The sequence below is a fragment of the Peromyscus leucopus genome, chromosome 1 (assembly GCF_004664715.2).
Source record: "Peromyscus leucopus breed LL Stock chromosome 1, UCI_PerLeu_2.1, whole genome shotgun sequence".
Lineage (NCBI taxonomy): Eukaryota > Metazoa > Chordata > Mammalia > Rodentia > Cricetidae > Peromyscus > Peromyscus leucopus.
Window position 1 is genome coordinate 169560395 of NC_051063.1, and position 19139 is coordinate 169579533.

The following is a 19139-nucleotide window of genomic DNA, read 5'->3' on the forward strand; positions in this document are numbered from 1 at the left end:
TTGTCTTTCATTTTGAAACAAGAGTCTTCTGTAGCTCAGATTGGCCCCAGGCAGGTGATATTCCCACCCCTTACCTCCCAGGCTTGCACCATCACTCCAAGTCAAACCCAGGGCTTCATGTGAACTAGACAAACACTCTGTCTAGTGAGCCATATCTCTGGCCTTATTTATTTTTTATTTTTTGAGATAGAGTCTTGAAGCCGGGCGTGGTAGCGCACGCCTTTAATCCCAGCACTCGGGAGGCAGAGGCAGGCGGATCTCTGTGAGTTCGAGGCCAGCCTGGGCTACCAAGTGAGTTCCAGGAAAGGCGCAAAGCTACACAAAGAAACCCTGTCTCGAAAAAACCACAAAAAAAAAAAAGAGATAGAGTCTTGTGTTGCCCAGGCTGGTCTTGAACTTGCTATGTAGCCAAAGGTGGTTTTGAACTCTTGATTCTTCTGTCTCCACTTCCTAGGTGCTGGGATTAGAAGTTGAGTTACCAAATACAACTTGACAATTTTTTTAAAAAACTGATTATTTTTTAAGGAAAACTGTCGCTTAAGCTGGCCTTGAACTTGTGGTATCTAATTACCTCAAACACTGCCCCCCCCAATACAGGGATTATGAGTGTGCACCATTCTTACTTAGCTTTTTGCGTTGTGTCTGTGGTGGGGTTTTCTGTGTCTCGCGGCTGTCCTGGAACTCAACATCTTTCTGCCTCAGCTTCCTGCATGCTGTGATTACAGGCATGTGCTGTTGTGCCTGGTTCCATGTTCAGTTTAGTAATAAAAGGTAGAACATGCAGGAGCACAGAGAACCCTCTGGAAACCAGATCTTCATGGAGGGGAACTTATGCAGTTTTATGATCTGAGAGGTGTAATGTCACTACAGGACTTCTGGCTACTCTGAGCCCACTATAGCTTTCCCAGAGAACATGGACCAGCCCTCACTTTCTGGGGTTTGCATATTCTGTTCCCCTTGGTCTGCAATACTACTTCCCTGGTTGCTCATTACTCTGTGGAACTTAGGTTTTTGGTTTGTTTTTTGTTTGTTTGTTTGTTTGTTTTGTTTTGTTTTTCTGAGACAGGGTTTCTTTGTGTGGCTGTCCTGGATCTCGCTCTGTAGACCAAGCTGGTCTCAAACCTAGAGATCCACCTGCCTCTGCTCCCTGAGTGCTGGGATTAAAAGCGTGTGCCACTACTTCAGAACTCAGTTTTTATGTGACCTCCTCAGAGAAGCTCTGCGTTTGTCCCCTTGGCTGTGGGGTAATAGAAATCACCCCCCTTCCTGCTTGTTTGGTATGCCTTCCCCTTCTAGGCTACAAGGACAGATATCTGCTGTTCCTAGAGCCCTGCACGGGGCTGGGAGCGAAGCAGGTGCTCAAATATTTGTTGACTGGATCAATCTGGCTTTAGCACAGGAGCTGCCCTGGCAGGGAAAGGGTACTGATGCATGTGATGCACTTTGCCAAATGAGAGAAGGGAAGGTCAGAGGTGTGGTAGAATTCATTACAGGTAACACCCATATAAACTATAATCCCAGCCCCAGAGGCTGAGGCAAGAGGATCATGAGAGTGTGACCAGCCTGGGCTATGTAGCAGGAACTTGTCTCAAAAAAGACTTCCAGATGCTCTCTGGGGCATTATATAAACATACCTTCCTTTCTTTTTTATTTTATTTATTTTGATTTTTTTTTTCAAGACAGGGTTTCTCTGTAGTCTTGGCTGTCTTGGAACTCATTCTGTAGATCAGACTGGCCTAAGATCCACCAGTTTCTGCCTCCGAGTACTAGGATCAAAGGTGTGCACCACCACTGCCCAGCTGAGGCACTATATTGTTAAAAAGAATAGCAAGCATTGTGGAACATACCTATAATGTCAGTATTTGGGAGGCTGAGGCAGGAAGACCATGAATGAGTTCAAGGTTAGCTTGGGCTACACAGGAAAACCCTATCTTAAACACACACACACACACACACACACACACACACACACACACACACACCCAAAAAAACCAAAACTGGGCCTGGGCGACATAACAACAATGTCTTTAAAAGAGGCAGTCCCAGCCAGGCAGTGGTGGTGCACGCCTTTAACCCCAGCACTTAGGAGGCAGAGCCAGGCGGATCTCTGTGAGTTCAAAGCCAGTTTGGTCTACAGAGCGAGATCTAGGACAGTCAGGGCTGTTACACAGAGAGACCCTGTCTCTTGGAAAAACAAAACAAATAACAACAAAAACTGGCTGTGGAGTCACATATATGTAATCAGCACCCTGGAGGCGAGGGAATTAGGACTTCAAAGCTAGTCTCAGAAAGAAGCAAGTTTGAAGCTAACCTGGGCTCCTTACCACCACAGTGTCAGCCACCAGGGAGGGTTGAGGCAGCTGAAGCTTCTGCTGCTCCTGACGGAGACACTTCTTTGCTTCTCTTCCCCAGCAACCCAGCAGGCAGCAGCAGCAGTTCCCATCCCTGGACGACAAGCCCCAGTTCCCAGGGGCCTCGGCGGAGTTTGTAGACAAGCTTGAGTTCATCCAACCCAATGTCATCTCTGGTATCCCCATCTACCGTGTCATGGACCGCCAGGGCCAGATCATCAACCCCAGTGAAGACCCCCAGGTGAGGCTGTTCTCCCGTCCCGGTCTCCCATGCTCAGGTCCCTTTACTGACTCTTCTGGTCCCAACTTTCCCCATCTGTCTGCCTCTGCCTGCAGCTGCCCCAGGAGGAGGTACTGAAGTTATACAGGAGCATGACGCTGCTCAACACCATGGACCGAATTCTCTATGAGTCCCAACGGCAGGTATGTGGGGACAGGCTGGGGCAGGGTGGGGTCACCCCAAATCTCTACCTGTGCTTGTACACAAGAATGCACCACGGAGGGGGTGGTATGGGGATCCTTTCAGTGGTGTCATGAGAGTTCTGTGGGGTTCTCCTGGGGCACTGGAAGAATGTGGGAAGGTTCACTAAAAATACTTGCCATGTGCACAGCAGAGAAAAGTTGCAGAAGTGCCTAGTCACAGTCATGACTTCAGGCAAGACATTTTTCTTGTTTTTATGTTGGTCTCCACACTGTATGTTAGCTGAGTACAGCACTCAGTGGTAGAATTCTTGACTTGCTCTGGGTTCCGTCACTAGCTCTACAAATAAATAAAAAACATACTTAAAAAGCCAGGCATGGTGATACATGCTTGTAATCCCAGTATGTGGGAGGCTAAGGTGGTAGGTAGCTGTGAGTTCCAGGCCAGCCTAAACTACAAAGTGAGACACTGTCTCAAAGCTGCCCCTCCATCCCCACTCAATAAATCAGTGAGTGAGAGCCAGTGTTCTAACTTGTAGGGTTGCTATGGGAAGGAATTAGCTATCCAGGATGGAAGGAGCTTACCTAACATACACGGTACAGTCTACGTTTGAGGACTGTGCTTAGCTACAAGGGACAGAACTCCTCACTCCAAAGGAAAGCTTAAGAAACAAAATCAAAAGCCAGGCGGTGGTGGCGCACGCCTTTAATCCCAGCACTCGAGAGGCAGAGGCAGGCGGATCTCTGTGAGTTCGAGGCCAGCCTGGGCTACCAAGTGAGTGCCAGGAAAGGCGCAAAGCTACACAGAGAAACCCTGTCTCGAAAAAACCAAAAAAAAAAAGAAACAAAATCAAAAGCAGTACTTAACAGGTGACTGGTTTGTCCTCTTGGATAAAAGAAGCTAGGGATGGGGGCCTGGAACTCATCTAGTGGCAGCTGAGTGTCAGTTGCTTGTCCTTTCTCCTCCCGTTGCTCTGCTCTGCTCTGCAGCGTTGTCCTCTTTCTCACAATCCATATGGCTGCTGGAGTCTCATTCCAGGCAGCAAATAGAAGGAAGCGGGGAGGCCGAACACTGCACATCCCATCTCTCTCCTCTCACTTATGTCTTCACAGAGCTTTCTTGGGTATTCCCCCGAATAACATGTGCACACAGTCATCAGCCCTTCCTGGTTGCCAGGGAGACTGGCAATAGCCCTTTCATCTGGGTAGCTCCTGTCTATCATAGAATGGGAGGTGGGGAGGAATATGGAGACGGGGAGACTCTGGGTAGACAGGCTCTGCCACTAGCCCAAGGTGGGGGTGCATCTCAGGCTTTTCCACATGCTGAACTTGACAGTCTTGCAGGCCCTCTATATCCCATACCCGCCCACCCACTTGGCACCAGAAAGTCAATTAACTTTTAATTGGCTCCCCACTTAGAGAAGCCCTTCTTCATCACTTTCCCTGGCAGCTGGAAAGCCAGGTTCCAGGAGCACTGCTGAGCTCCACAGGGGTGGAGAATCCTGAGGGGCAACCAGGAAGAGCTCTTCCATGTGATCTTGGGTGATCTGGATTTCATCATATACCAGGGGTTTCCCAGCTCTCCAGCTAGACTTCCATCTTGGCACCCTAGATCTAGTTGGCATCATCTCTGCTTATACCCCACAGCCGACAGCCTGACCAAACTTGACCTGCGTCCCTTCCTCCTCTAACCCATTTCTCAGTGTTGGGTACTGCCAGCCACTCATCTACCCTGGCACCCTGAGTCTCATAGCAGTTCCGCAGCACTGTTGGAAACCCAGCCCTGTCCCTCTGCTCCATCCTTTCTAACAGAATGGTGTTTGTTCTGTGCCTGTTGCCTCGGGCTCACAGGATGGCTGCCACAGGTCCAGACATCACGGCTCTGAGCAAGGCAGGAAGATGGTGAGGGTAGGGGTAGTGCCAGCAGTAGTCTCCCTTATCCCGAAAAGCAGATTCCATTAAAGCTTCGCGTTTAAACTGCCCCTGACTAACCATCTCTGCCTAGCAAGGGAGGCTGGGAACCCCAATGTCATTTCCACGCCAGGATAGAGAGGCCAAGGTAGGTGGCCTGGGGGTCACTCTCAGCACCACTAACTCGGCTTTTGAGGACTCATCCATCTGTCCCTCCTGCTGTCTCCTCAGCTCCCAGACAGGCCACCGGTCCCCCTCTCCTAGCTTGCTGCTCTCTTTCCTGTTCACCATCCCTTCCCTGCAGAGCTGCCTGAGAGATTCCAAGTGACTGAAGTGTGGCTGTAGCACTTCTGCAGAGTGCCCTGGAGGACAGTCCAGGCCTTTGTCCCCATCATCCGGGAGCTGCCTCCGCACCTCGCCTCCTCTTACCTTCATGTCATGGCTCTCTGGCCTCCTATCTTTCTCTGCCCTTTTGTCTGGGTCTTCCACTCGCCTCCTTTGCCCAGAGCAGCAGGTTCTCTCCACACCTGCCTATGCCTGTACCCTCCTTTGGGCTCTTGTCACGCAGTTCCTTCTGGAGGCAGGAGCTCCTGTAGCCCAGCACAGTGATGGCCTCAGTGATGGCTGATCATTACAAGTTAGGCAGGGGCTGGGTGTGGTGGCACACCCCTTTAATTCCAGCACCCAGGAAGCAGAGATAAGCAGATCTTTATGAGTTCAAGACCAGCTTGGTCTACATTGTGAGTTCAGAATAGCCAGGGCTACAGAGAAGCCCTGTCTCAAAAACAAAACAAAACAAAAAAGTCAGGCAGGGTTCTCTGTCAAGGACTGCCTTAACCAAGCCTGGGCCTCTGGCCCCTTCACCCCCCAGGGCCGGATCTCCTTCTACATGACCAACTATGGTGAGGAAGGGACACATGTGGGGAGTGCCGCCGCCCTGGACCGTACAGACCTGGTGTTTGGCCAGTACCGGGAGGCAGGTATGTCTGCTGGTAGTTTACTCCTGGGGTCTTCATTGAGCTCCACAGTTCAGTTTCCCTGAGTGCTCTTATAGGAGCAGCATGGTGCTGTGAAGGCCTCCGGAGTCCAGGCAGCAGCAGTGTTGTGAGCAGGGTGGGTGAGGTGTGACTTTGGAGAGGCAGTGTTTCCCCAGAGCCAGGAAGTGTAGGGAGCATTTCTTGCAGAGAAGGGTAACTCACTAGTCTTCTCTGAATCACCATGTCCTCATCTCCAAAGTGGTAGTGAGGAGGTACATGAAGTGAATGGTTGCTAGAAGGTTGCTGGGGATCAGGCGTGGCTAGGGCATGGCACACTCTGTGGACACCTGCCTACCCAGTGCAGGGCACTTGTGGACTCTCCTGAGGTGCTATGTTCCCTAGGAAGCAGGAGTAGTGGGAAGGTTCTGAGTGCAGTGTGGATCTTATTTTTGGCAAGAGAGATGGATGCGGAGTGAGAGGAAGGAACAGAGAATAAGGCAAGAGCCTCTTTGGGAGCTGGGGATGTTCCTGGCAGTATAGTGCCTACCTAGACTCCACCAGTGGGGGCTGAGTGAGAGGCTTGCTGAGCCCAGAAATGTGGTTGCTTGGGGTCCTGCAACTAAGCTGCCTCTGGTGGGATCATCCAGGCAAGTCTAGAGCCTTGGTAGGCCTGCCACATCTTGGGCAAGTTGCCTAGCCATGCTGTCCTGTTGATAAGGAGGTGGTAGCTGCAGCTGGCTGCTGAAAAGAGCCTGGTATGGGCTGAGCACTTGGAGTTATAGGCCCTTGTTATTAGAGCCATTCCCAGGGACAGCTTTTCAGAAGTGGGGTAGGCTAGGATGACTGTCCAGAGGCCTCCTCTGATAAGTCAGGCATAGTCTGTAGATGGACCAGCCCCTATAGTACCAGCCCCTCGTGTACTGGGTTAGGACATACAGCCTATGATGTTTGAGGCTTGGCATCATGAGCAAGGAAACCGAGGTTTCCAAGGCACTGGGGACCTGTAAGCTCTTGTGTATGTGGAGGCAACAGTGCAGGAAGAGGAGTGCACACCCACCTCCTGCTTCACAGCACACCTGTTGTGTTGAGCTGCTTCTCACTGGGAGATGGAGAAGCCTGGCATGGTAGCATGTGCTTGTAATCCCAGTCCTCGGGAAGCTGAGGCAGGAAGACTGCAAGTTTGATGCCCATCTGAACTACATAGCAAGAACCCTTAAAAACAGCAGACCCCATAATAACCAACTATGATATGGGGAGAAGAGAGGACTCAGAGCAGCAAGTGGCTCTCTCTGGTTTCTGGGAGGCCAAGTTCCCGAACACATTGGAGCTTTGTCTTGTCCCCTTGCAGCAGATCGTGGGCACTCTGGAGCCAGGGCTGGCCTGGATTGGGTGACTTGTGGAGGTCCCTTTCCCAGCCAATGAGGCAGTTGTCCTTGTTAATTGTGAAAGCCAGGCAAGCAAGCAGCAGGGACTGAGTGAGGTCCCAGGGCCCTGGGCCATCTGCCTCCCAAGGGTAGGACCTAGTGAGTCCTCTTCACTGAAGTCTGACCCAGTGACAGCCTTCTCTGTTTGTCTCCCTGGCTGCCCTCCCATGACCATGTGGGACATTCCCAACTGCGGTGGTGACAGGGAGCGGTTGTTGCTCAGGACTGGGAAGCAGCAGCAGGTGCTGAGGCAAAGCAGTAGGTCCCATAGGACCTGCAGTCCCTGGTGCAGGTCAGATTCACCTGGGTGCTGTGTGCAGCCAAAACTGTAGGTTTTGTTTGTTTGGTGGCGATGGAGATGGAGCCTTGGGCCTCCTCACACACACCAGGCAGGCACTTTACCACTGAGCCCCACCCACCCAAGCCTGGGACTCTGTATGAACACCCTTTTCTCACCCCTGCTGTGACTGTCGTGTAGAAGCCCAGCGCCTATGTCTTGTAGGTTCCTGGGCTAGCCTCAAGGCCCACTTCCTCCTCGGCCAGAGTTCCTCCTCCATAATTGTCCATGTAGTGTAGCCAGACCTTGGCAGATTTATAGTGCCCATTCAAAGATGTGACAGATGACCTCAAAACCAGGTATGGTGGCACGTGAGGAAGCAGAAGCAAGAGGATCTCCACTTCAAGGCTAACCTGGGCTACATAGCCACTCTCAAAAAAGCCAGGCAGAGTAGTGCACACTTATAATTCCACCACAAGGAAGCAGAGGCTGAGGACTGCCACAAATTCAAGGCCAGCCTAGCCTACATAGAAAGTTCAGATCAGCTGGGTGTGGTGGCACACACCTTTCTTTAGTCACAGCACTTGGGAGGTAGAGGCAGGCAGATCCCTGCGAAGCCAGCCTGATCTACATAGTGAGTTCCAGGACAGCTAGGGCTACATAGTATGACCAGTCTCAAGAAAAACAAGCTGTTTGTCATGTGATCCCACTAACTTTCTTTTGTTTTGAGACAAAGTCTCACTATGTAGCCATGGCTGGTCTGGAACTAGCTTTGTAGACCAGGCTGGCCTTGAACTCACAGAGCTCTGCCTGCCTCTGCCTCCCAAGTGGCAGTGAGCCACCACGCCCAGCCCCATTAACTTTTCATATGAAGAACAACTCTGTAGTAAAGGGTTGGGAAAGGTCAGCACCAGCCACCTGACAGTTCAGGCTCCAGGGACCACATAGTGTCATGAAGATGCTCCTGTGTGAGCTCAGGCCCTGGGGGACCATAGGACATCATGTCCCACAGTGTTGCACCAAGGTAGTTGGGGGTCCCTTTTAGTGATGTTGAGAGAGTCCCAGCTTGTCCTGAAGCAATCACAGACCCCTCTGTCTTAGGGTTTCTATTGCTGTGAAGAGACACCATGACCATGGCAACTCTTATAAAGGAAAAACATTTAATTGGGCTGGCTTACATTTTCAGATGTTTAGCCCATTATCATCATGGTGGGAATTTGGCGGCACACAGACAGACATGCTGCTGGCTATATCTTGATATGCAGACAGTAGGAAGTGGATTGAGACACTGAGCAAGGTTTGAACATATATGAGACCTCAAAGCCCGCCTCCACAGTGACACACTTCCTCCAACAAGGCCACACCTACTCCAACAAAGCCACACCTTCTAATAGTGCCACTCCCTTTGGGGGTCATTTTCTTTCAAACCTCCACACCTCCAGTCCTCTGACTTAGCAGACAGAGTCCCTTTGATGGTGGTCTGGGGTCCAGCAGGGCTTTTATTGAAGAAAAGATTTTATTTCTGTGAATAGACAGGCTTTTCCTGTCTGTGCATGTGTGACTTGGTGGCCTGTACTTAAAGGAGATGCATTAGTTCAAGAAACAAATCTCACTATTTTTCATTGGGAAAAAAAGTCTTAGGGTGGGGCTGTGCCAGTGGTAGACTATTTATTTGCTGGCATGCCTGCCTGAGGTGAGTTCCATGTCCAGCACTGTAAAAAAGAAGGAATGGGGGGTTTTAATAGCCCTCCCAGGGAAGGGGGGGCCACTCCCCCCCCCAGTGTTGTGGTCCAAATGCCAGTGGATGGTGCCCTATATCTGTGAGCAGAGGGGTAGCACATAGGGTCTCAGGGAATTTTTTTTTTTGTTTCTTTTGTTTTTTGCGTTTTCAAGAGACAGGGTTTCTCTGTGTAGCTTTGCGCCTTTCCTGGATCTCACTCTGTAGACCAGGCTGGCCTCAAATTCACAGAGATCCGCCTGCCTCCGACTCCTGAGTGCTGGGATTAAAGGCGTGCGCTTCCACCGCCCTGGCCAAATTATTTTTGTTTTATGATATTTATTAAGACAGCATCTCAATGTGTAGACCAGGCTGTCCTTGAACTCTCTGAGGTTTCCTGTCTCTGCTTCCCAGTGCAGGAATTAAAGGCATGCTCCACCATGCCTGGCCAGTGAGTTCTTTGGGAAAAGAAAATAACATGAAGTTGGAAGCAGGAAGGGGGAGGGTGTCCCAGAAAGAGTAGGGATCAGGGTGAGGGGTTGGAGGTGTGGGCATGACCTAAACTTAGCACTGTACTCATATATAAAATTACCAAATAATTTTTTTTGTTGTTTTTCAAGACAGGGTTTCTCTGTATAGTTTTGGTGCCTGTCCTGGATCTTGCTCTGTAGACCAAGCTGGCCTCGAACTCAGAGATCTATCTGGCTTTGCCTCTGGAGTGCTGGGATTAAAGGTGTGTGCCACCACTGCCTGGCTGCAAATAATTTTCTTAAAGCCACAAATAGAATGATCTGATGGTTCTTTCCCCACTGACCATGTGCTCTGAAGGCCGAAACCAGGTTCTTACAAAAAAGACCTCGAGCTGGGTGGTGGTGGTGGTGGCGGCGGCGGCGGCGGCGGCGGCGGCGGCGGCGGCACACACCTTTAATCCCAGCACTCGGGAGGCAGAGGCAGGCAGATCTCTGTGAGTTCGAGGCCAGCCAGGTCTACAGAGCAAGTTCTAGGACAGGCAGGGCTACACAGAGAAACCCTGTCTCAACAAAACAAAACAAAAAAAAACACAACAAAAAAAAGGAAAGACCTTGTCTGCCATTTTCTGTGCAGTGCAGCCCTGTCATACGCAAAATTCAGTTAAACCCATTCAAAGATGAGCTTAGGGAGATGCTAACGTGTTGAGTCAATCACCTCTTACTGACAGTGACCGAGAGCTGGGCCAAACGTAAGTCTCTCTTGGGATAGGTCATATGGGTGGCACCTGCCTGTCCTTGTGAGCCCCTGAGTTTGCCTACCTGCTATAATCTGGTTCTTCCTTATTGTTTATTTGTTTAATTCAAGACATCATCTTGCTACGTAGCCCCGGCCAACCTCCAGTTTACATTCCTCCTGCCTTAGCCTCTGAGTGCTGGGCTCACAGGCCTGCCCTACCACACTGACCTGCTGTGTTGGTCTGGGTAGGAAGGTTTTGGGAGGAAGGGGCTGGTGTAGGTTGCCCACGGCTGGGTCTGACACTCCTCCAGTGCACTGCTTACCAGGCTCACAGCTGCCTCCTCCTGCCAGGTGTGCTCATGTACCGGGACTACCCTCTGGAACTGTTCATGGCCCAGTGCTACGGCAACGTGAATGACCCAGGCAAGGGGCGCCAGATGCCCGTTCACTATGGCTGCAAGGAGCGCCACTTCGTCACCATCTCCTCTCCACTGGCCACGCAGATCCCTCAGGGTGAGGACATGTGCCTCATGCATGCCGAACCCATGACACACCTCTGTGTGTGGGCCCGGGCCTTCTCTAGCCTACTGTTGGGTGCTGCCATTAGAGCCTCACCTGTGTGTAGGGCTTTCCAGGGACCTCTCAGAGGAGGGCCCATGGTGTCCCATCTCATCCAGCAGCCCTGAGTCATCGCAGCCACACTGGATTTCCCAGACTCCTGCTGTTCCTTTTGATTCTCCTCCTCTCCAAGCCAGCAGGACCAGGAACTGTCTCATTGCCACCCTCAGACTGTCAAATAGCACTGTCAGTTGCTGTGGGGGTAAATGCTAGCACGTATTGCTATAGCTGTTACAAAGAACAGGAAGTTGAAGTTGAAGAAGGAAGTGACTTACTAGGGTCTTGTGGTAGGGAGGAGGGCAGGAATTTACTCATGAGTTCTAGTGATTACAGAGCCCAAGTTCTACCTTGCCCCTGCTAGCCTTGGTTCTCAGAGCCAGGTAGACTCCCCAGAGCATGCTGCCAGGATGCTGGACCTGTGCCCACACAACACACAAACCAAGGATTGGCTCTCTTGTGGCCCCTATCTATACCCAGAGTCTGATGGGAAGTGTGTGTCACAGTAGCTGTGTGGCTTGTGAGTCTGCAGGCCTCTTGGGAGAGAGTTGTGTGGCAGAGCTCTCTAGGAGCTGGCGTTGGCCTCATTTTCCATTATGGCGCCCTGGGGTCCCTCAGTCAGCAGATATATGGAATGGCCACCATGTGCCATGTGTCACCCTAGGCTTTCTGAACAAGAGAGACAAATGTCAGCCCTGTCGATAATGATGTTGGGTTGGGGGAGACTGGTAGGAAAGAGTGAAGAGGCAGTACCAGGAGGGCTTCATGTAGGTACTAGGAAAGCCAGGACAGAGCAGTGTCTGTTGGGGGGCAGTGTAAGAGGCATCATGGGTAATTAATGATAGACTAGAAGCAGTGTGGAAGGAAGCTATGTGGGCTCCATGAGGCAGTCATGTGTTTAATTATGACCAGACCAGGGAACTAAGGGTTGCAGGGTGCGGTGGGGTGGGGCATACAGAGCAGGTGGGGCCTATTGCAGGGACTTTGGCCTGAGAGCCCAGAGTTAGGAAGGAATCTGCCAGACTCACACTGTAAGATCCTTAGCTGTCCTTTGGATGACAGATTAAGGGGCAGTGTGGGCTACTCAGTAATTAGGATTACTGCTGGTGGCTTGACCCTGGTGGGGAAGGCCCAGGTCTGGCTGTCCGTTGAAGGTGGTGTAGATGTAAACATGGCAGACAGGAGTCAGGGAGGATGCAGATGGAAGGATGGCACTCCAGTCAGCTGAGAGGGAGAAGGCTATGGTGGGTAGGCCCTCGGTACCTGGTGACAACTTTCCCAAGCCTGGAGCTGTGTGTATGTGTGTGTGTGCATCTGTGTGTGTCACTTATTCCTGTTCATTCCCTCTTTCCATGCAGCGGTGGGGGCAGCCTATGCTGCCAAGCGGGCCAATGCCAACCGGATCGTGATCTGTTACTTCGGTGAGGGGGCAGCCAGTGAAGGGGATGCCCATGCCGGCTTCAACTTTGCTGCCACCCTGGAGTGTCCTATCATCTTCTTCTGCCGGAACAATGGCTATGCCATCTCCACACCAACCTCCGAGCAGTACCGCGGGGATGGCATTGGTAAGGACCCTGCTCCCACCAGCTCTCCTCCCCGCTCTCTTCCCATGGTATCTGACAGAGAAGGGGCACAGGAGGCAGCAAATGAGCACGCTTCACTCTCCTCCTCCCCTTCTTCTCCCTGAGGCCTGACTGGTATCCCCTCTGTCCCTGCAGCGGCTCGAGGCCCTGGGTATGGCATCCTGTCAATCCGTGTGGACGGCAACGATGTGTTTGCAGTGTACAATGCCACCAAGGAGGCCCGACGGCGGGCCGTGGCTGAGAACCAACCCTTCCTCATTGAGGCCATGACCTACAGGTGCCTGTCTCACTTCTATCACTGCAACCCACAGCTCTGGCCAGCCCTTTGTCCGTGTCCCCCACACACAGCCTTGACACCCATACTGCATCCCCCCTTGCTTTACATCATGACTCAGTCCTTTTCTGGCCCTACTACCAGCTGATCCACATCTCCTCTGAGCAGGATTGGGCACCACAGCACCAGTGACGACAGCTCAGCATACCGTTCAGTGGACGAGGTCAATTACTGGGACAAGCAGGACCACCCAATCTCCAGGCTGAGGCTATATCTGCTGAGCCAGGGTTGGTGGGATGAGGAGCAGGAGAAGGCCTGGAGGAAGCAGTCACGGAAGAAGGTGAGGGCCCCTTGGAGCCCCAGGGTATGTGCTCCACTGGCTCCTACACAGGGAGAACCCTGGGAGGATGGGAGTGCAAGACCTGGGTGCTCGCACTGACCCAGGCAAACTAGTCCCCAGAAGTGGCCCCTGGAACTAAGCTGCCTGGACCATATGGCCTCAGTGAGCCTTCAGAGTGGAACCCAGGGCAGGTCATCTGCCAGTGTCTTCATCTTTAAGCTCCCAGGGTATGGGAAGTGGGAGTGCCCCACCTGGGCTGTGGCTAGAGCTAGTGTCCCTCCTTTGTGCACTAAGATCAGGTGGTCTGGCCTCAGGCTGCACTGTAGGTACTGGCTCAGCCCTGACTGCATCATCCTGAGGAGTCATCCTTCCCTTCTCTGCCCCAGTCCTCTACTCCTGTTCCCTTCATTGTAGAGCTGCTCAATACAGTGCCAGGTCCCCTGCAGGCCACAGCTGTGGGTCTGGAGTGTTGGCTAATTCCAGGCTGAGGCCTCAGAGGGGAGAGGCTGGACCATGGGAGAGGGCAAGGGGAAGGGGACAGCCACTTCTTACCCCCGTGTCTCCCAGGTGATGGAGGCCTTTGAACAGGCTGAGCGGAAGCTAAAGCCCAACCCAAACCTGCTCTTCTCCGACGTGTACCAGGAGATGCCCGCCCAGCTCCGCAGGCAGCAGGAGTCCCTGGCACGACATCTGCAGACCTATGGGGAGCACTACCCCCTGGACCACTTTGACAAGTGAGGCCCTAGCCCCCCTGAGGTGGTCCTGCTCTGAGTGGAGCAGGGGTGCTGGCAGGATGCTGCCCTCCCTAGTCAGTGCTGCTAACATGCTCAGTGGCCGGGGTGGCGCTGCAAACAGTCAATGGGGTGACTCCCACTCCCCATTCCTGCTCCTCCAGGCTACTTCACTGGGGCACAATGTTTGCAGCTATTACTGAGGCCCCATCACCCCCTTCACCTGTTACAGTGCCTTTTAGAGGTGGGACCCAGGCCAGGCAAGACCCTCTGGGCAGGTGGCCCTGGATCTTGCCCAGAGTATGAGCTGGTCATCAGAGTGAATAAACTGTGGTCCTGCCTTTGACCTTCTGCTTCCCCTGGTTTCTGTCTTCTCAAGTTTGGGGGCTGGGGTATGTGTGTGAGGGGGCATATGGAGGGGAGGGGAGAGGCCAGCATGGCTGATTTGGTTTGGGGGGCGGTGCTATTTTTTTTGTGACAGATCTCACTGTGTAGCCCAGGTTGGCCTGGAATTTGTGATCTTCCCGCTTTAGCCTGAGTTCTGGGATTATAGGAGTAGACCACCACACCAGCCTTTGGGGATAGCCTGGCTTTAGGCAGAAAAGCTAAAGGCTTAGAGATACCTACTTCTATAAACTTTGCCAAACTGGAAGGCAGCTTTGGCACATGGGCCCTCCAGAACTCTCCCACAGGCTTGTACAAGCCTGCTGTCCAGCAAAGTGTCCAGGGAGTGTCCAGTGTGAAGGTTAGGGTACAACAGCATCTGCCTTCCCTGCAGGGGTCCCACATATGAAAAAATAACTCCTGGCCTCAGAGTAGGGAGAACATAGTTTTCAAAATGAGAAAGAATGGGCACAGTCTACCACCTTGTCTGCTACCCAGTTCTTGACTAGGGAGGGTTGAGGAGGGGCGCAAGACCCTTAACACCCCCACCCTAGCTTGTCTCTGAGGCTCAGCACTGCAGCTCGGGGCTCCACAGGTGTTTCCAGAGCCTAATGGTGTCCTGGGGGCTGACTGGATGCACCAGCAGCAGGCCTCGAATTTTGCAGGGGTCCCTGGTGCGGTCTGCTGGCCAGGCTGTGAGGAACCCTGGATGGGCACGGGGCACTAAGCCCAGGGCACGGAAGCAGAAGCCAGTGTAGACATCATCAAAGGGAAAAGGTACCACACGGGTTGCTGCCTGCAACAGCCAGGGCACCAGGCGTCCCGAGATGACATAGCCACCTCCACTTGCGTAGGCTGGGTAGTCACCTTCAAAGAAGGTCTTCGGCACATAGAAGGGTCCTCCAGGCTTGCGGAGCGGCTTGGCCTGGGTGAAGACCTCCCCCAGGTAGAGGCTGCGGGCCCAGGTGGGCGGCAGTGCCTGTAGGTGCTCCAGCAGGGCAGGGACATGCACAAAGGCATCATCCTGCACCTGCAGGACAAAATTCACGTCGGGGCAGTGGCGGCTCAGCCAGGTCAGCAGCAGCAGGTCTTTGAGTGTCCGGTTGTAAGGAACATCCAGGAAGTCCCAGAGCAGCAGGTCACCATAGTGCTGGCTCTCCCATGTTACCAGTGATCTTAGGTCAGGACCCCCCATTCCTAATGGGGACCCCAGCAGGAAGAGCAACCGGGTCCCAGCGGCTGCACTGCCCCAGGTCTCTCGCACAGCCTGGCGTGCTGCAAAGTGTCCTGGTTCTGACTTGACAGCCAGGAGCAGGTAGGGGACATCCTTATCAGAGCAGCTGGCCACTGGGTTGCCTCCCCCTGCAGGCAGCCATAGTGGGAAGCTCCTACAGGCTGCTGATAGCAAGAAGCGCTGGAGGTCCTGGGGGTACATAAAGAAGTCCAAGATCTCCGAGGCAGCAACAGTCCCCCAAGTCTGGCAGTCTGTACTGGGCAGGACTCTCAGATGCCGCTGCTGCTGGTTCCAGTAAGCCAAGGACAGTGGGCCAGTCTGACCCAGGCGTGCTGAGAGGTTGATGGGCAGAGTGGGCTCAGCGATGGGTGGTGTGGGACTGAGCAGGGTGCCCCGGGGTTCAGCCTTGTTAAGCCAGGACTCAGATGTCCACTCGATGTATACTTTGAGGCCCAGGAGTGTGAGCAGTGCTGACAGGCAGAGCTGGCACTTGCGGCAACGCATGACCCGGCCCAGGGAAACGGCCACCAGTGGGGCTGCAAGAATCACAAAGAGCCACAGAGGTCTTTAGGGTGCAGGGTGACCCTCCAAAGAGGGCCCACCCAGCTGAACCCACACAAGCATCTTGGGTTTTACCCAGTCCCGCCCAACTGGTAATGGCTTCTGAGACCCTGACCCTAGACAGCCTGGCCTGCAGTACCGAACTGTCACGTTATCCTAGGCTGAGCCCCCATCCGCATCCTATTCTTGCCCTTTCCTGGAGTTAAGGTGTTGATCTATATGTAGTATCGCTTCAACGCCATTCCTACCCCTTTCCCTCCACTCTTCTGTCTCCCCATAAGTCCCAGCGCCCCGGGGAAACCCCTTTTACCTTCTTGGAAACCTACCTACCTCCTCCAGTAACCCCAACCAAGGGCCCAGGGCCCCGGGTACCTCTGGGTTCGGCTTCCGCCAGTTCTAGGAGTGTCCTCGGGTCAAGCCTTGCCCGGACTCCCTGCTCGCAGCTGTCCTCAGGCTGCCGGCCCAGCCCGCGCTGGAGTCTGGAGGGGCGGACGGGAGGGGAGGAGGCGGGAGGGCCCCAGGGGCTGGGAGGAGTCGGGGCGGGGCCGGGAAGGGGAGGCAGACGGGGAGACGCGCGCCCTGGCGAGTTAGGGCTGGCTTTCTGGAGAGACCTCGGGAAAGGTGCAGGTGTGGCCAGTGCTGTGGACCCGGACTCTACGATGGCCTAGGGGAGAATTCCAGGGAAGGGGAGGTCCAGGCCGGGTGGCTAGAGTGATCCAGGGGCAGTCTGGGTCCCAAAGAGGAAAGAGAAGAGAGGCCAAGGGCTGGTTCAAGGCCACCGCCAGGAGGCGTCGTGACTGCTGCGTGCGGGGTGGGGGATGGGGGTGGGGGGTGGGGGAGGGGATGTCTGCAGGGGCCGCGAGTGGGTGGAGGGACGTCAAGTAGAGAAACCCTGAGAGATCTTGGCAGGCAACTAGCAGAGCAGAGAAAGGGTAAGGCAGGAGAGAGAAAGACTCACAGGTGGCAGGAGAAGAGTCAGCGGAGCCCAGGAGGACCCAGAGAAGAAAGGACGGACTAGGGAGAGGGGGTAAGCAAGGAGAGCAATAAAAGGTGGTAAAGTGAGGTGCACTGAGAGCCTCCAGCTAGGGGTGCGCACCTCCTCCAACTTGTGCATGAGCCACTACTAGCCTACCACCTCCATCCAGACGGGAGGCGCCCCGCCCTGTGATGCTGTGAGCTTTACGCCCCACCCCTGGGGCAGGAGGGTTTCTGACTGTGTTTACATCCCAGCCCTAGGGCCTCTGTTGTTGAAGCTGTGCCTGCAGTCTGGGGAGGCCAGCAGGTGGGGCTTTCCCAGATCTCCGGGGACGGACAGTGGGATGCAGCCTGCTCCCCAACCCCAAGCCCGGACTGACCCCTTGCAGCCTACCTGGTTTGGAGGACTGTACAGATATAACAGGAACCCAGTGTACCAGCGCCAGAGTCTGTTATCTCTCCAGCCCTGATTTCCTCCCTCCAAGTTTGAATAATGGAGCCCATGGGAACAGATGGAGGAAGACAGTGGGGAGGAAATGGTGAATGCTAATGGAATAAGTAAGAGCTAGAGTGGGGAAGATAGCCAAGAGCCAGGCAGGGCCAAGCCCACCCCAGCCCTGGGCCGTGGGAGAGGCCTGTTAAGGCCTCAGCTGTCCTGGCTCATCTCCCTCCGGGGCACCGAGGCTCTGTGACTGTAGCATCCTCCTCCCTGGGCCTTATAGTCTCCAGGGAAGAAAGCAGTGCTGGTTGCCGAGTGCAGCCTGGGTCCAACCAGGAGGAGCCACCCAGCTGTTGGAACCAGGAGGGCTCAAATGGAAAGCCGTGATTAACAAGAACATGGGACTGAGTAACAAAGGGGCAGTGGCTGACTACTTTTGAGGACCATAGTTCGGGGTGTTTTCATTATCTGCTCCCATGTCAAGACAGGCAATTTCTAATTCCTCAGCTTTATTAACAGTAGGGTACTGTTGGGTCCATGTTCCAGTCAGCCAACCAACTAGCCAGACCATCTCTGTGGCACAGGATAACTCATTAGCTCTGAAAAGCACACCTGTTCAGCAGATTTGGCCCAAGTATCCTCACTATATACTCTACACACTTCCAGGTTTCTACTTATACAAATTTCAAGTTATCTTTTTTTTCTTTTCTTTTCTTTGTTTTTCAGAGCTGAGGACCGAACCCAGGGCCTCGCGCTTGCTATGTAAACGCTCTACCACTGAGCTAAATCCCCAACTCCTTTTTCTTTCTCACATGGGTGTCTTGCCTGCATAATATGTCTGTGCATCAGTTGCATGCATGATGCCTGTGGAGACCAGAAGAGGGCATCGGATCCCCTTGAACTGGGGTTACAGACAGTTGTGAACTGCCCTGTGGGTGCTGGGAGTCAAACCTGGGTCCTCTGTGAGAGCAGTCAGTGTTCTTAACCACACAGCCCTTACTTGCCTTCTTTTTCTGTCTAACTATCTTGTCTTCCTTGTAGTCCTCTGGCTTCAGCTTCCCTAGTGCAGGGATATTGGTTTTTGGGGAAATACTGAGTGTTGAACCTCGGGCCTTGTGTATGCTGCCACTGAGCGATGTTACCCCAGCTGGTGTCTTGTTCTTATCAGTAGGCGCCTAGTAGGCCCCCGTCCCTCTGAAGCAAGTGGATTTGATCCTAGGGTTTATGGCTTTGTTTGCAGTAGAGGACTCGCTTGAGTCTCTCTTTTTAATTATTTTTGAGATAGGGTCTCACACTGTAGCTCTGGCTGGCCTGGAACTTGCTATGTAGACATGTCTGATTTGCCTGTCTTCTGCCTCCTGAGTGCTTTCTGAAGTCTTATGAATAATGGACACATGGGGCTGGAGGGATGGCTCAGCAGTTAAGAGCAACTGTTGCTTTTGCCAAGGACCCAGGCTCGATTCCCAGCATCTACACCAGAGCTCACAACTACCTGTAATTCCGACTCCAGTGCCCTCTTCTGGCTACTATGGGCACTGCACACATGTGCACTTCCATGCACATAAAAATAAGTAAATAATGCTGGGGGTGCCTTTCTGTATGCTGTGAATGTGTTGCTCTGATTGGTTAATAAATAAAGTGCTGATTGGCCAGTAGCCAGGCAGAAAATATAGGCGGGACAAAGAGAGAGAAGAATTCTGGGAAGTGGAAGGCTGAGTCA

The 19139-nt window shown here is 53.2% G+C and overlaps 2 protein-coding genes across 5 annotated transcripts in view; one reads left to right on the forward strand and one right to left on the reverse strand.

The window, feature by feature from the left end:
- The window catches only part of Bckdha (branched chain keto acid dehydrogenase E1 subunit alpha), a 29307-nt gene extending 15135 nt beyond the window's left edge, over positions 1–14172 (forward strand). The window contains exons 2-9 of one of the 2 annotated variants that reach the window (XM_028859877.2): positions 2413–2592; positions 2688–2774; positions 5554–5662; positions 10635–10796; positions 12257–12463; positions 12617–12758; positions 12924–13095; positions 13663–14172. In XM_028859877.2, the coding sequence (XP_028715710.1) occupies positions 2413–2592; positions 2688–2774; positions 5554–5662; positions 10635–10796; positions 12257–12463; positions 12617–12758; positions 12924–13095; positions 13663–13833 (1230 nt within the window). In that variant the 3' untranslated portion in view covers positions 13834–14172. The remainder of the gene's footprint in view (positions 1–2412; positions 2593–2687; positions 2775–5553; positions 5663–10634; positions 10797–12256; positions 12464–12616; positions 12759–12923; positions 13096–13662) is intronic. The other variant, XM_037201275.1, reaches the window with a different exon arrangement.
- Positions 14173–14642: 470 nt separating this feature from the next.
- B3gnt8 (UDP-GlcNAc:betaGal beta-1,3-N-acetylglucosaminyltransferase 8) lies at positions 14643–16828 on the reverse strand. 3 transcript variants are annotated; one of them, XM_028859880.2, is made up of 2 exons: positions 16378–16828; positions 14643–15980 (listed from the first exon to the last, which is right to left on the reverse strand). In XM_028859880.2, exon 2 carries the CDS (start codon positions 15946–15948, stop codon positions 14779–14781), a length of 1170 nt encoding a protein of 389 aa, XP_028715713.1. In that variant the 5' UTR covers positions 15949–15980; positions 16378–16828; the 3' UTR covers positions 14643–14778. The 3 variants fall into 3 exon arrangements, with proteins under 3 accessions (XP_028715713.1, XP_028715711.1, XP_028715712.1); XM_028859878.2 differs by having other exon boundaries at positions 16336–16828; XM_028859879.2 differs by having other exon boundaries at positions 16332–16828.
- Between the last annotated feature and the right edge of the window lie 2311 nt (positions 16829–19139).

Bases quoted from the DNA above. Each gene is read 5' to 3' on its own strand.
- B3gnt8 (XM_028859880.2), bottom strand. From the start codon at position 15,948: ATGCGTTGCCGCAAGTGCCAGCTCTGCCTGTCAGCACTGCTCACACTC.